Genomic DNA, 13,237 nt, shown 5'->3' on the forward strand with positions numbered 1-13,237 from the left:
GCACCCTTACCAATTTAGTTCACCCAATCTATATGTAGATTGAAGTCTCCCATTACAACTGCTGTTCCTTTATTGCACATATTTCTAAATTCCTGTTTAATACCATCCCCAACCTCACTACTACTGTTAGGTGGCCTGTACACAACTCCCACCGGCGTTTTCTGCCCCTTAGTTTTATGCAGCTCTACCCATATCGATTCCACATCCTCCTGGCTAATGTCCTTCCTTTCTATTGCGTTAATCTCCTCTCTAACCAGCAATGCCACCCCACCTCCTTTTCTTTCATGTCTATCCCTCCTGAATATTGAATATCCCTGAATGTTGAGCTCCCATCCTTGGTCACCCTGGAGCCATGTCTCTGTGATCCCAACTATATCATAATCATTAATAACAATCTGCACTTTTAATTCATCCACCTTGTTACGAATGCTCCTTGCATTGATACACAAAGCCTTCAGGCGCTCTTTTACAACTCTCTTAGCCCTTATACAATTATGTTGAAAAGTGGCCCTTTTTGATTTTTGCCCTGGATTTGCCGGCCTGCCACTTTTACTTTTCACCTTACAACCTTTTGCTTCAACCCTCATTTTACACCTTTCTGTCTCTCTGCACTTGTTCCCATCCCCCTGTTGTGAACTAACCTCCTCTCTCCTAGTCTCTTTAATTTGATTCCCACTCCCCAACCATTCTAGTTTAAAATCACCTCAGTGGCCCTCGCTAATCTCCCTGCCAGGATATCGGTCCCCCTAGGATTCAAGTGCAACCCGTCCTTTTTGTACAGGTCACGCCTGCGCCAAAAGAGGTCCCAATGATCCAAAAACTTGAATCCCTGCCCCCTGCTCCAATCCCTCAGCCACGCATTTATCCTCCACCTCATCGCATTCCTACTCTCACTGTCGCGTGGCACAGGCAGTAATCCCGAGATTACTACCTTTGCGGTCCTTTATCTCAACTCCCTTCCCAGCTCCCTATATTCTCCTTTCAGGACCTCTTCCCTTTTCCTACCTATGTCATTGGTACCTATAGGTACCTCGACCTAGGCTCCTCACCCTCCTACTTCAGGATATCTTGGACGCGAACAGAAATATCCCAGGAGGAGGGAATGTGTGAGGGGAGAGGAGGGAGTGTTTGAGGGAGGAGAGGAGGGAGTGTGTGGGAAGAGGAGGGAGTGTGTGAGGGGGCGGAGGGAATGTGTGAGGGGAGAGGAGGGAGTGTGTGAGGGGAGAAGGGGAGCGTGTGAGGGGAGAGAAGGGAGTATGTGAGGGAGGAGGAGGGAGTGTGTGAGAGGAGAGGAGGGAATGTGTGTGAGGGGAGAGGGGAGAGGAAGGAGTGTGTGTGGGAAGAGGAGGGAGTGTGTGAGGGAGGAGAGGAGGGAGTGTGTGAGAGGAGAAGAGGGAGTGTGTGAGGGGAGAGGAGAGAGTGTGTGAGTGAGGAGAAGAGGGAGTGTGTGAGGGAGGAGAGGAGGGAGTGTGTGTGGGAAGAGGAGGGAGTGTGTGAGAGGAGAGGAGGGAGTGTGTGAGGGAGGAGAGGAGGGAGTGTGTGAGGGGAGAGGAGGGAGTGTGTGAGGGGAGAGGAGAGAGTGTGTGAGGGAGGAGAAGAGGGAGTGTGTGAGGGAGGAGAGGAGGAAGTGTGTGAGTGAGGAGGAGGGAGTGTGTGAGGGAGGAGAGGAGGGAGTGTGTGTGGGAAGAGGAGGGAGTGTGTGAGGGAAGAGAGGAGGGAGTGTGTGTGGGAAGAGGAGGGAGTGTGTGAGGGAAGAGAGGAGGGAGTGTGTGTGGGAAGAGGAGGGAGTGTGTGAGAGGAGAGGAGGGAGTCTGCATGGGGAGAGGGGGGAGTGTGTGAGTGAGGAGGAAGGAGTGTGCGAGGGGCCAGAGGAGGGAATGTGTGAGGGGAGAGGAGGGAGTGTGTGAGGGGAGAGGGGGAGTGTATGAGGGGAAGGAGTGAGTGTGTGAGGGGAGAGGGGAGAGGAGGGTGTGTGTGAGGGGAGAGGAGGGAGTGTGTGAGGGGAGAGGGGAGAGGAGGGTGTGTGTGAGGGGAGAGGAGGGGGTGTGTGTGAGGGGAGAGGAGGGAGTGTGTGAGGGGAGAGGGGAGAGTGTGTGTGGGGTGAGGAGGGAGTGTGTGAGGGGAGAGGAGGGAGTGTGTGAGGGGAGAGGGGAGAGGAGGGTGTGTGTGAGGGGAGAGGAGGGAATGTGTGAGGGGAGAGGAGGGAGTGTGTGAGGGAGGAGGAGAGAGTGTGTGAGGGGAGAGGGGGGAGTGTGTGTGGGTGAGGAGGGAGTGTGTGGGGAGAGGAGGGAGTATGTGAGGGAGGTGGAGGGAGTTTGTGTGTGATGAGGGGAGAGAAGGGAGTGTGTGAAGGGAGAGGAGGGAGTGTGTGAGGGGAGTGGAGGGAGTGTGTGAGGGGTGAGGAGGGATTGTGTGAGCGGAGAGGAGGGAGTGTGTGAGGGGAGAGGAGGGAGTGTGTGAAGGAGGAGGAGCGAGTGTATGAGGGGAGAGGAGAGAGTGTGTGAGGGGAAAAGAGGGAGTGCTTGAGGGGAGAGGAGGGAGTGTGTGAGGGAGACGGAGGGAGCTTGTGCGTGATGAGGGGAGAGGAGGGAGTGTGTGAGGGGAGAAGAGGGAGTGTGTGAGGGGAGAGGGGAGAGGAGGGTGTGTGTGAGGGGAGAGGAGGGAGTGTGTGAGAGGAGAGGGGAGAGGAGGGTGTGTGTGAGGGGAGAGGAGGGAATGTGTGAGGGGAGAGGGGAGAGTGTGTGTGGGGTGAGGAGGGAGTGTGTGAGGGGAGAGGAGGGAGTGTGTGAGGGGAGAGGGGAGAGGAGGGTGTGTGTGAGGGGAGAGGAGGGAATGTGTGAGGGGAGAGGAGGGAGTGTGTGAGGGAGGAGGAGAGAGTGTGTGAGGGGAGAGGGGGGAGTGTGTGTGGGTGAGGAGGGAGTGTGTGGGGAGAGGAGGGAGTATGTGAGGGAGGTGGAGGGAGTTTGTGTGTGATGAGGGGAGAGGAGGGAGTGTGTGAGGGGAGAAGAGGGAGAGTGTGTGGGGAGAGAAGGGAGTGTGTGAAGGGAGAGGAGGGAGTGTGTGAGGGGAGTGGAGGGAGTGTGTGAGGGGTGAGGAGGGATTGTGTGAGCGGAGAGGAGGGAGTGTGTGAGGGGAGAGGAGGGAGTGTGTGAAGGAGGAGGAGCGAGTGTATGAGGGGAGAGGAGGGAGTGTGTGAGGGGAAAAGAGGGAGTGCTTGAGAGGAGAGGAGGGAGTGTGTGAGGGAGACGGAGGGAGCTTGTGCGTGATGAGGGGAGAGGAGGGAGTGTGTGAGGGGAGAAGAGGGAGTCTGTGAGGGGAGCGGAGGGAGTGCGTGAGGGGAGAGGAGGGAGTGTGTGAGGGAGGCGGAGGGAGCTTGTGCGTGATGAGGGGAGAGGAGGGAGTGTGTGAGGGGAGAAGAGGGAGTCTGTGAGGGGAGCGGAGGGAGTGTGTGAAGGGAGAGGAGGGAGTGTGTGAGCGGAGAGGAGGGAGTGTGTGAGGGGAGAGGAGGGAGTGTGTGAGGGGAGTGGAGGGAGTGTGTGAGGGAGGAGGAGAGAGTGTGTGAGGGGAGAGGGGGGAGTGTGTGTGGGTGAGGAGGGAGTGTGTGGGGAGAGGAGGGAGTGTGTGAGGGAGGCGGAGGGAGTGTGTGTGGGGAGAGGAGGGAGTATGTGAGGGAGGTGGAGGGAGTTTGTGTGTGATGAGGGGAGAGGAGGGAGTGTGTGAGGGGAGAAGAGGGAGAGTGTGTGGGGAGAGAAGGGAGTGTGTGAGGGGAGAGGAGGAAGTGTGTGAAGGAGGAGGAGCGAGTGTATGAGGGGAGAGGAGGGAGTGTGTGAGGGGAAAAGAGGGAGTGCGTGAGGGGAGAGGAGGGAGTGTGTGAGGGAGGCGGAGGGAGCTTGTGCGTGATGAGGGGAGAGGAGGGAGTGTGTGAGGGGAGAAGAGGGAGTCTGTGAGGGGAGCGGAGGGAGTGCGTGAGGGGAGAGGAGGGAGTGTGTGAGGGAGGCGGAGGGAGCTTGTGCGTGATGAGGGGAGAGGAGGGAGTGTGTGAGGGGAGTGGAGGGAGTGTGTGAGGGGAGAGGAGGGATTGTGTGAGCGGAGAGGAGGGAGTGTGTGAGGGGAGAGGAGGGAATGTGTGAGGGGAGTGGAGGGAGTGTGTGAGGGAGGAGGAGAGAGTGTGTGAGGGGAGAGGGGGGAGTGTGTGTGGGTGAGGAGGGAGTGTGTGGGGAGAGGAGGGAGTGTGTGAGGGAGGAGGAGGGAGTGTGTGTGGGGAGAGGAAGGAGTATGTGAGGGAGGTGGAGGGAGTTTGTGTGTGATGAGGGGAGAGGAGGGAGTGTGTGAGGGGAGAAGAGGGAGAGTGTGTGGGGAGAGAAGGGAGTGTGTGAGGGGAGAGGAGGAAGTGTGTGAAGGAGGAGGAGCGAGTGTATGAGGGGAGAGGAGGGAGTGTGTGAGGGGAAAAGAGGGAGTGCGTGAGGGGAGAGGAGGGAGTGTGTGAGGGAGGCGGAGGGAGCTTGTGCGTGATGAGGGGAGAGGAGGGAGTGTGTGAGGGGAGAAGAGGGAGTCTGTGAGGGGAGCGGAGGGAGTGCATGAGGGGAGAGGAGGGAGTGTGTGAGGGAGGCGGAGGGAGCTTGTGCGTGATGCGGGGAGAGGAGGGAGTGTGTGAGGGGAGAAGAGGGAGTCTGTGAGGGGAGCGGAGGGAGTGTGTGAAGGGAGAGGAGGGAGTGTGTGAGGGGAGTGGAGGGATTGTGTGATGGAAGAGGAGGGAGTGTGTGAGGGAGGCGGAGGGAGTTTATGTGTGATGAGGGGAGAGGAGGGAGTGTGTGAGGGGAGAAGAGGGAGTGTGTGAGGGGAGAAGAGGGAGTGTGTGAGGGGAGAGGAGAGAATGTGTGAGGGGAGTGGAGAGAGTGTGTGAGGGGAGAGGAGGGAGTGTGTGAGGGGAGAGGAAGGAGTGTGTGAGGGAGGCGGAGGGAGTGTGTGTGTGATGAGGGGAGAGGAGGGAGTGTGTGAAGGGAGAGGAGGGAGTGTGTGAGGGGAGTGGAGGGAGTGTGTGAGGGGAGAGGAGGGATTGTGTGAGGGGAGAGGAGGGAGTGTGTGAGGGAGGCGGAGGGAGTTTGTGTGTGTGAGGGGAGTGGAGGGAGTGTGTGAGGGGAGAAGAGGGAGTGTGTGAGGGGAGAAGAGGGAGTCTGTGAGGGGAGAGGAGGGAGTGTGTGAGGGGAGTGGAGGGAGTGTGTGAGGGGTGAGGAGGGACTGAGAGGGAAGAGGAGCGAGTGTGGGGTTTGTGACGAGGAGAGTGTGTGGGGGGGATGTGGGAGGGATTACAGGGGAAGAGGCAGAGTGTAGTTATCTCAGGGTGATCAGAGGTGTGGTGTTGATGTAAACGGGAATTTTCTGCAGCCTGAGGTGGGATGAAGGGGACCCATTCATTTCATGGTATTAATGATGGGATCTTCTCTCTTCCCCTGGTGCAGCACCCAATACAACAACAGCAGCAAAACCACCAACAACAACGACAACAAAAACAACAACAACAGGATCTGGGCTTCAGAAAATGGCCCTGATGATCGGACTGCCGGTTCTGGGGGTCATCCTGATCTCCCCCCTCATTGTGATTCTAATCGTCAAATGCAGAAGGAGAGCAGCAGGGAGGGAAGGGTCTTCAAACACTGAAGGCAAGTACATCGGGCAATGACACTGGGGGTGTGGAAGGGGAGGACTTGGGAAATAGGGATGCAAAGAGGGTTTAGCAGGGGTAGAGTGGGGAAGGGTTGATGGAAGGAAGAGTTAATAGACAATAGGTGCAGGAGTAGGCCATTGGGCCTGTCGAGACAGCACCGCCATTCACTGTGATCATGGCTGATCATCCACAATCAGTATCCAGTTCCTGCCTTTTCCCATAACCTTTGATTCCGCTATCTTTGAGAGCTCCATCCATCTCTTTCTTGAAAGCATCCAGAGACTTGGCCTCCACAGCCTTCTGGGGCAGAGCATTCCATATATCCACCACTCTCTGGGTGAAAAAGTTTTTCCTGAACTCTGTTCTAAATGGCCTACCCCTAATTCTGTGGCCTCTGGTTCTGGACTCACACATCAGCGGGAACATGCTTCCTGCTTCCTGCCTCAGCGTGTCCAATCCCTTAATAATCTTATATGTTTCAATAAGATCTCCTCTCAGCCTTCTAAATTCCAGAGTATGCAAGCCCAGTCGCTCCAATCTTTCAACATATGACAGTCCCACCATCCCGGGAATTAACCCAGTGAACCTACGCTGCACTCCCTCAATAGCAAGAATGTCCTTCCTCACATTTGGAGACCAAAACTGCACACAGTACTCCATGTGTGGTCTCACCTGGGCCCTGTACAGCTGCAGAAGGACCTCTTTGCTCCTATACTCAATTCTCCTTCTTATAAAGGCTAGCATGCCATTAGGTACACTGGGTAAGTGTTGATGCAGAGAGGGGTTAGCTGAGGTACACTGGGTAAGGGTTGATGTGTAAGCTGGGGTAGAGAGGGGAAGGATTGATGGAGGGAGGGGTTAGCGGCAGTAGAGTGCGGAAGGGTTGATGGAGTGATGTGTCAGCTGGGATAGAGTGGGGAAGGGTTGATAGAAAGATGGGTCAGATGGGATAGATGAGGAACAAGTTGAAAGTACAGACCCTGTCAACTCTCTGCTCTGTCCCACAGACCCAGAAGGATCGGAGACTATTTATGCAAATGTGGTGCGAAGAGAGGACCATCAGTTTGACAGGAGGCACGATCAGCAGAACAACAGGGTAACGACAGAAACACTACCTCAGGGAAGTGGGATGGTTGTGGGAAAAGAGCTCCAGTGAGTCTGGGACAAAATTCAGAAACGTTGCACAATTGACGATAAACTTCACAGTCGCAGAACATCGAGCAATTTGTCAGACATGTCCACACATCCAGGCACTGCAGTATAGAGTAACACTATAGTCACTGAGTCACACTGACCACCCCCCTCCACACAGTCACTGAGTCACACTGACCCCCCACACACACAGTCACTGAGTCACACTGACCCCCCTCCACACACACAGAGTCACTGAGCCACACTGACCCCCCGACACACACAGTCACTGAGTCACACTGAACCCCCCCCCACACACACACAGTCACTGAGTCACACTGACCCGCCCAACACACACAGTGAGTCACTGAGCCACACGGACCCCACACAGACAGTCACTGAGTCACACTGACCCGCCCAACACACAAAGAGTCACTGAGCCACACTGACCCCACACAGACAGTCACTGAGTCACACTGACCCGCCCCACACACACGGTCACCTAAGTCACACTACCGCCCCCCCCAGACACACACACACACACACACACACACTCACTGAGTCACACTGACCCACACACACACAGTCACTAAGTCACACTAACCCCCCGACACACACACATAGTCACTGAGTCACACTGACCCTCCCACACACACACAGTCACTGAGTCACACTGACCACCCCCACACACACAGTCAATGAGTCACACTGACCCACCCACAAACACACACAGTCACTGAGTCACACTGACCCCCACACACACAGAGTCACTGAGCCACACTGACCCCCACTCACACACAGTCACTGAGTCACACTGACCCCCCCCACACACACACACTCACTGAGTCACGCTGACCCCCGCTCACACACAGTCACTGTGTCACACTGACCCCCCCCACACACACACTCACTGAGTCACAATGACCCCCCCCCCCACACACACACATAGTCACCTGAGTCACACTGACCCCCCCCCCCATACACACACACAGTCACTGAGTCACACTGATCCCCCCACCACACACACAGTCAATGAGTCACACTGACCCACCCACAAACACACACAGTCACTGAGTCACACTGACCCCCCACACACACAGAGTCACTGAGCCACACTGACCCCCACTCACACACAGTCACTGAGTCACACTGACCCCCCCCACACACACACTCACTGAGTCACGCTGACCCCCCTCACACACAGTCACTGTGTCACACTGACCCCCCCCACACACACACTCACTGAGTCACACTGACCCCCCCCCCCACACACACACATAGTCACTGAGTCACACTGACCCCCACACACAGTCACTGAGTCACACTGACACCCCCACACACACAGTCACTAAGTCACAGTGACCCCCCTCACACACACAATCACTGAGTCACACTGACCCCCACACACAGTCACTGAGTCACACTGAACCCCCCTACACACACACACTGTCACTGAGTCACACTGACCCCCCACACACAGTCACTGAGTCACACTGACACCCCCACACACACAGTCCCTGAGTCACACTAGCCCCCTAACACACACACAGACAGAGTCACACTGACCCCCCCCACACACAGTCACTGAGACACACTGACCCCCCCCACACACACACAGTCACTGAGTCACACTGACCCCCCCCCAAACACACAGTCACAGAGTCACACTGACCCCCTACACACTCACAGTCACTAAGTCACACTGACACCCCCCACACACACAGTCACTGAGTCACACTGACCCCCCCGACACACACAGTCACTGAGTCACACTGACACCCCACACACACAGTCACTGAGACACACTGACCCCCTCACACACACAGTCACTGAGTCACACTGACACCCCCCACACACACAGTCACTGAGTCACACTGACCCCCCCACACACTCACAGTCACTAAGTCACACTGACCCCCCTCACACACACAGTCACTAAGTCACACTGACCCCACACACACACAATCACTGAGTCACACTGATCCGCCACACACACAGTCACTGAGTCACACTGACAACCCCACACACAGAATTACTTAGTCATACTGACTGCCCCCACACACAGTCACTAAGTCACAGTGAACCCCCCACACACAGTCACTGAGTCACACTGACCCCCCCCCGCACACAGTCACTGAGTCACACTGACACCCCCCACACACACACAGTCACTGAGTCACACTGACCCCCTCCCACACACACAGTCACTGAGTCACACTGACCCCCCCCCCACACACACAGTTACTGAGTCACACTGACTCCCCCCACACACACAGAGTCACTGAGTCACACTGACCCCCACTCACACAGTCACTGAGTCACACTGACCCCCCCACACACAGTCACTGAGTCACACTGACATCCCCCACACACAGTCACTGAGTCACACTGACCCCCCTGACACACACAGTCACTGAGACACACTGACCCCCCCACATACACACACAGTCACTGAGTCACACTGACCCCACGACACACACACACACTCACTGAGTCACACTGACGCCCACACCCACAGTCACTGAGTCACACTGAGCCCCCGACACACACAGTCACTGAGTCACACTGACCCCCCCCACACACACACAGTCACTGAGTCACACTGACCCCCCCCACACACACAGAGTCACTGAGTCACACTGACCCCCCACTCACACAGTCACTGAGTCACACTGACCCCCCCCACACATAGTCACTGAGTCACACTGACATCCCCCACACACAGTCACTGAGTCACACTGACCCCCTGACACACACAGTCACTGAGACACACCTGACCCCCCCACATACACACACAGTCACTGAGTCACACTGACCCCACGACACACACACACTCACTGAGTCACACTGACGCCCACCCACAGTCACTGAGTCACACTGACCCCCCCCACACACAGTCACTGAGTCACACTGACCCCCCTGACACACACAGTCACTGAGACACACTGACCCCCCCACATACACACACAGTCACTGAGTCACACTGACCCCACGACACACACACACTCACTGAGTCACACTGACGCCCACCCACAGTCACTGAGTCACACTGACCCCCCCCGACACACACAGTCACTGAGTCACACTGACCCCCCCACACACACACACAGTCACTGAGTCACACTGACCCCACCACACACACACACTCCCTGAGTCACACTGACGCCCACCCACCGTCACTGAGTCACACTGACCCCCCCCCCCCACACACACACAGTCACTGAGTCACACTGACCCGCCCAACACACACAGTGAGTCACTGAGCCACACTGACCCCACACAGACAGTCACTGAGTCACACTGACCCCGCCCCACACACAACGGTCACTAAGTCACACTACCCCGCCCCCCAGACACACACACACACACACACACTCACTGAGTCACACTGACCCACACACACACAGTCACTAAGTCACACTAACCCCCCCCACACACACACATAGTCACTGAGTCACACTGACCCCCCCCACACACACACAGTCACTGAGTCACACTGACCACCCCACACACACAGAATCACTTAGTCACACTGACCCCCCCCACACACAAAGTCACAGTGACCCCCCCCACACACAGTCACTGAGTCTCACTGACCCCCACACACACAGTCACTGAGTCACACTGACCCCACACAGACAGTCACTGAGTCTCACTGATCCGCCCCACACACACGGTCACTAAGTCACACTACCCCCCTACCACCCCCCCCCCCACACACACACACACACACACACACTCACTGAGTCACACTGACCCCCCACACACACAGTCACTGAGTCACACTGACCCCCCCTCCACACACACAGAGTCACTGAGCCACACTGACCCCCCCGACACACACAGTCACTGAGTCACACTGAACCCCCCCCCCACACACACACAGTCACTGAGTCACACTGACCCGCCCAACACACACAGTGAGTCACTGAGCCACACGGACCCCCACACAGACAGTCACTGAGTCACACTGACCCGCCCAACACACAAAGAGTCACTGAGCCACACTGACCCCACACAGACAGTCACTGAGTCACACTGACCCGCCCCACACACACGGTCACTAAGTCACACTACCGCCCCCGCCCAGACACACACACACACACACACACACTCACTGAGTCACACTGACCCACACACACACAGTCACTAAGTCACACTAACCCCCCGACACACACACATAGTCACTGAGTCACACTGACCCTCCCACACACACACAGTCACTGAGTCACACTGACCACGCCCACACACACAGAATCACTTAGTCACACTGACCCCCCCACACACAAAGTCACAGTGACCCCCCCACACACAGTCACTGAGTCTCACTGACCCCCACACACACAGTCACTGAGTCACACTGACCCCCACACAGACAGTCACTGAGTCTCACTGACCCGCCCCACACACACGGTCACTAAGTCACACTACCCCCTACCACCCCCCCCCCCCACACACACACACACACACACACACACACACACACACTCACTGAGTCACACTGACCCCCCACACACCCCAGTCACTGAGTCACACTGACCCCCCTCCACACACACTGAGTCACTGAGCCACACTGACCCCCCAACACACACACAGACACTGAGTCACACTGACACACCCCACACACACAGTCACTGAGTCACACTGTACCCCCCCACACACAGACACTGAGTCACACTGACACACCCCACACACAACAGTCACTGAGTCACACTGACCCCCCCCACACACACAGTCTCTGAGTCACACTGACCCCCCGACACACACAGTCACTGAGTCACCCTGACCCCCACACACACCCACTGAGTCACACTACACCCCCACACACACAGTCACTAAGTCACACTGACCCCCCCCAAACACACACAGTCACTGAGTCACACTGACCCCCCCCACACACACACAGTCACTGAGTCACACTGACCCCCACACACACACACTCACTGAGTCACATTGAACCCCCGACACACACAGTCACTGAGTCACACTGACCCCCCCTCCACACACACACAGTCACTGAGACACACTGACCCCCCCACACACACAGTCACTGAGACACACTGACCGCCCCCCCCACACACACAATCACTGAGTCACACTGACCCCACACACACACACACAGTCACCGAGTCACACTGACCCCCCGACACACACAGTCACGGAGTCACACTGACCCCCCCACACATACTGTCACTGAGACACACTGATTCCACACACACAGTCACTGAGTCTCACTGACCCCCACACACACAGTCACTGAGTCACACTGACACGCCCAACACACACAGAGTCACTGAGCCACACTGACCCCCACACAGACAGTCACTGAGTCACACTGACCCGCCCAACACACACAGAATCACTTAGTCACACTGACCCCCCCACACACAAAGTCACAGTGACCCCCCCACACACAGTCACTGAGTCTCACTGACCCCCACACACACAGTCACTGAGTCACACTGACCCGCCCAACACACAAAGAGTCACTGAGCCACACTGACCCCCACACAGACAGTCACTGAGTCACACTGACCCGCCCCCACACACACGGTCACTAAGTCACACTACCCCGGTCACTAAGTCACACTACCCCCCCTACACACACACACACACACTCACTGAGTCACACTGACCCCCCACACACACAGTCACTGAGTCACACTGACCCCCCGACACACACAGAGTCACTGAGCCACACTGACCCCCCGACACACACACAGTCACTGAGTCACACTGACCCACACACACACAGTCACTAAGTCACACTAACCCCCCCACACACACAGTCACTGAGTCACACTGACCCCCCCACACACACAGTCACTGAGTCACACTGACCCCCCCACACACACAGAATCACTTAGTCACACTGACCCCCCCACACACAAAGTCACAGTGACCCCCCCCCACACACAGTCACTGAGTCTCACTGACCCCCACACAAACAGTCACTGAGTTACACTGACCCCCCCAAACACACAGTCACTGAGTCACACTGACCCCCCCCACACACAGTCACTGAGTCACACTGACCCCCACACAGACAGTCACTGAGTCACACTGACCCGCCCCACACACACGGTCACTAAGTCACACTACCCCCTCCCCCCCCCCACACACACACACACACACACACACTCACTGAGTCACACTGACCCCCCACACACACAGTCACTGAGTCACTCTGACCCCCCTCCACACACACAGAGTCACTGAGTCACACTGACCCCCCCACACACACACAGTCTCTGAGTCACACTGACCCCCCACACACACAGTCACTGAGTCACACTGTACCCCCCCCACACACAGACACTGAGTCACACTGACACACCCCACACACACAGTCACTGAGTCACACTGACCCCCCCCACACACAGTCTCTGAGTCACACTGACCCCCCGACACACACAGTCACTGAGTCACCCTGACCCCCAC

The 13,237-nt window shown here is 56.6% G+C and overlaps 1 protein-coding gene across 1 annotated transcript in view; it reads left to right on the forward strand.

The window, feature by feature from the left end:
* Positions 1–13,237, forward strand: part of LOC140209585 (uncharacterized) — a 103,218-nt gene that overhangs the window by 61,502 nt on the left and 28,479 nt on the right. Inside the window, exons 4-5 of the mRNA XM_072277858.1 lie at positions 5,460–5,660; positions 6,673–6,761. Of these exons, the coding sequence (XP_072133959.1) occupies positions 5,460–5,660; positions 6,673–6,761 (290 nt within the window). The remainder of the gene's footprint in view (positions 1–5,459; positions 5,661–6,672; positions 6,762–13,237) is intronic.

The sequence above is a fragment of the Mobula birostris genome, chromosome 14 (assembly GCF_030028105.1).
Source record: "Mobula birostris isolate sMobBir1 chromosome 14, sMobBir1.hap1, whole genome shotgun sequence".
NCBI classification, from domain to species: Eukaryota; Metazoa; Chordata; class Chondrichthyes; order Myliobatiformes; family Myliobatidae; genus Mobula; species Mobula birostris.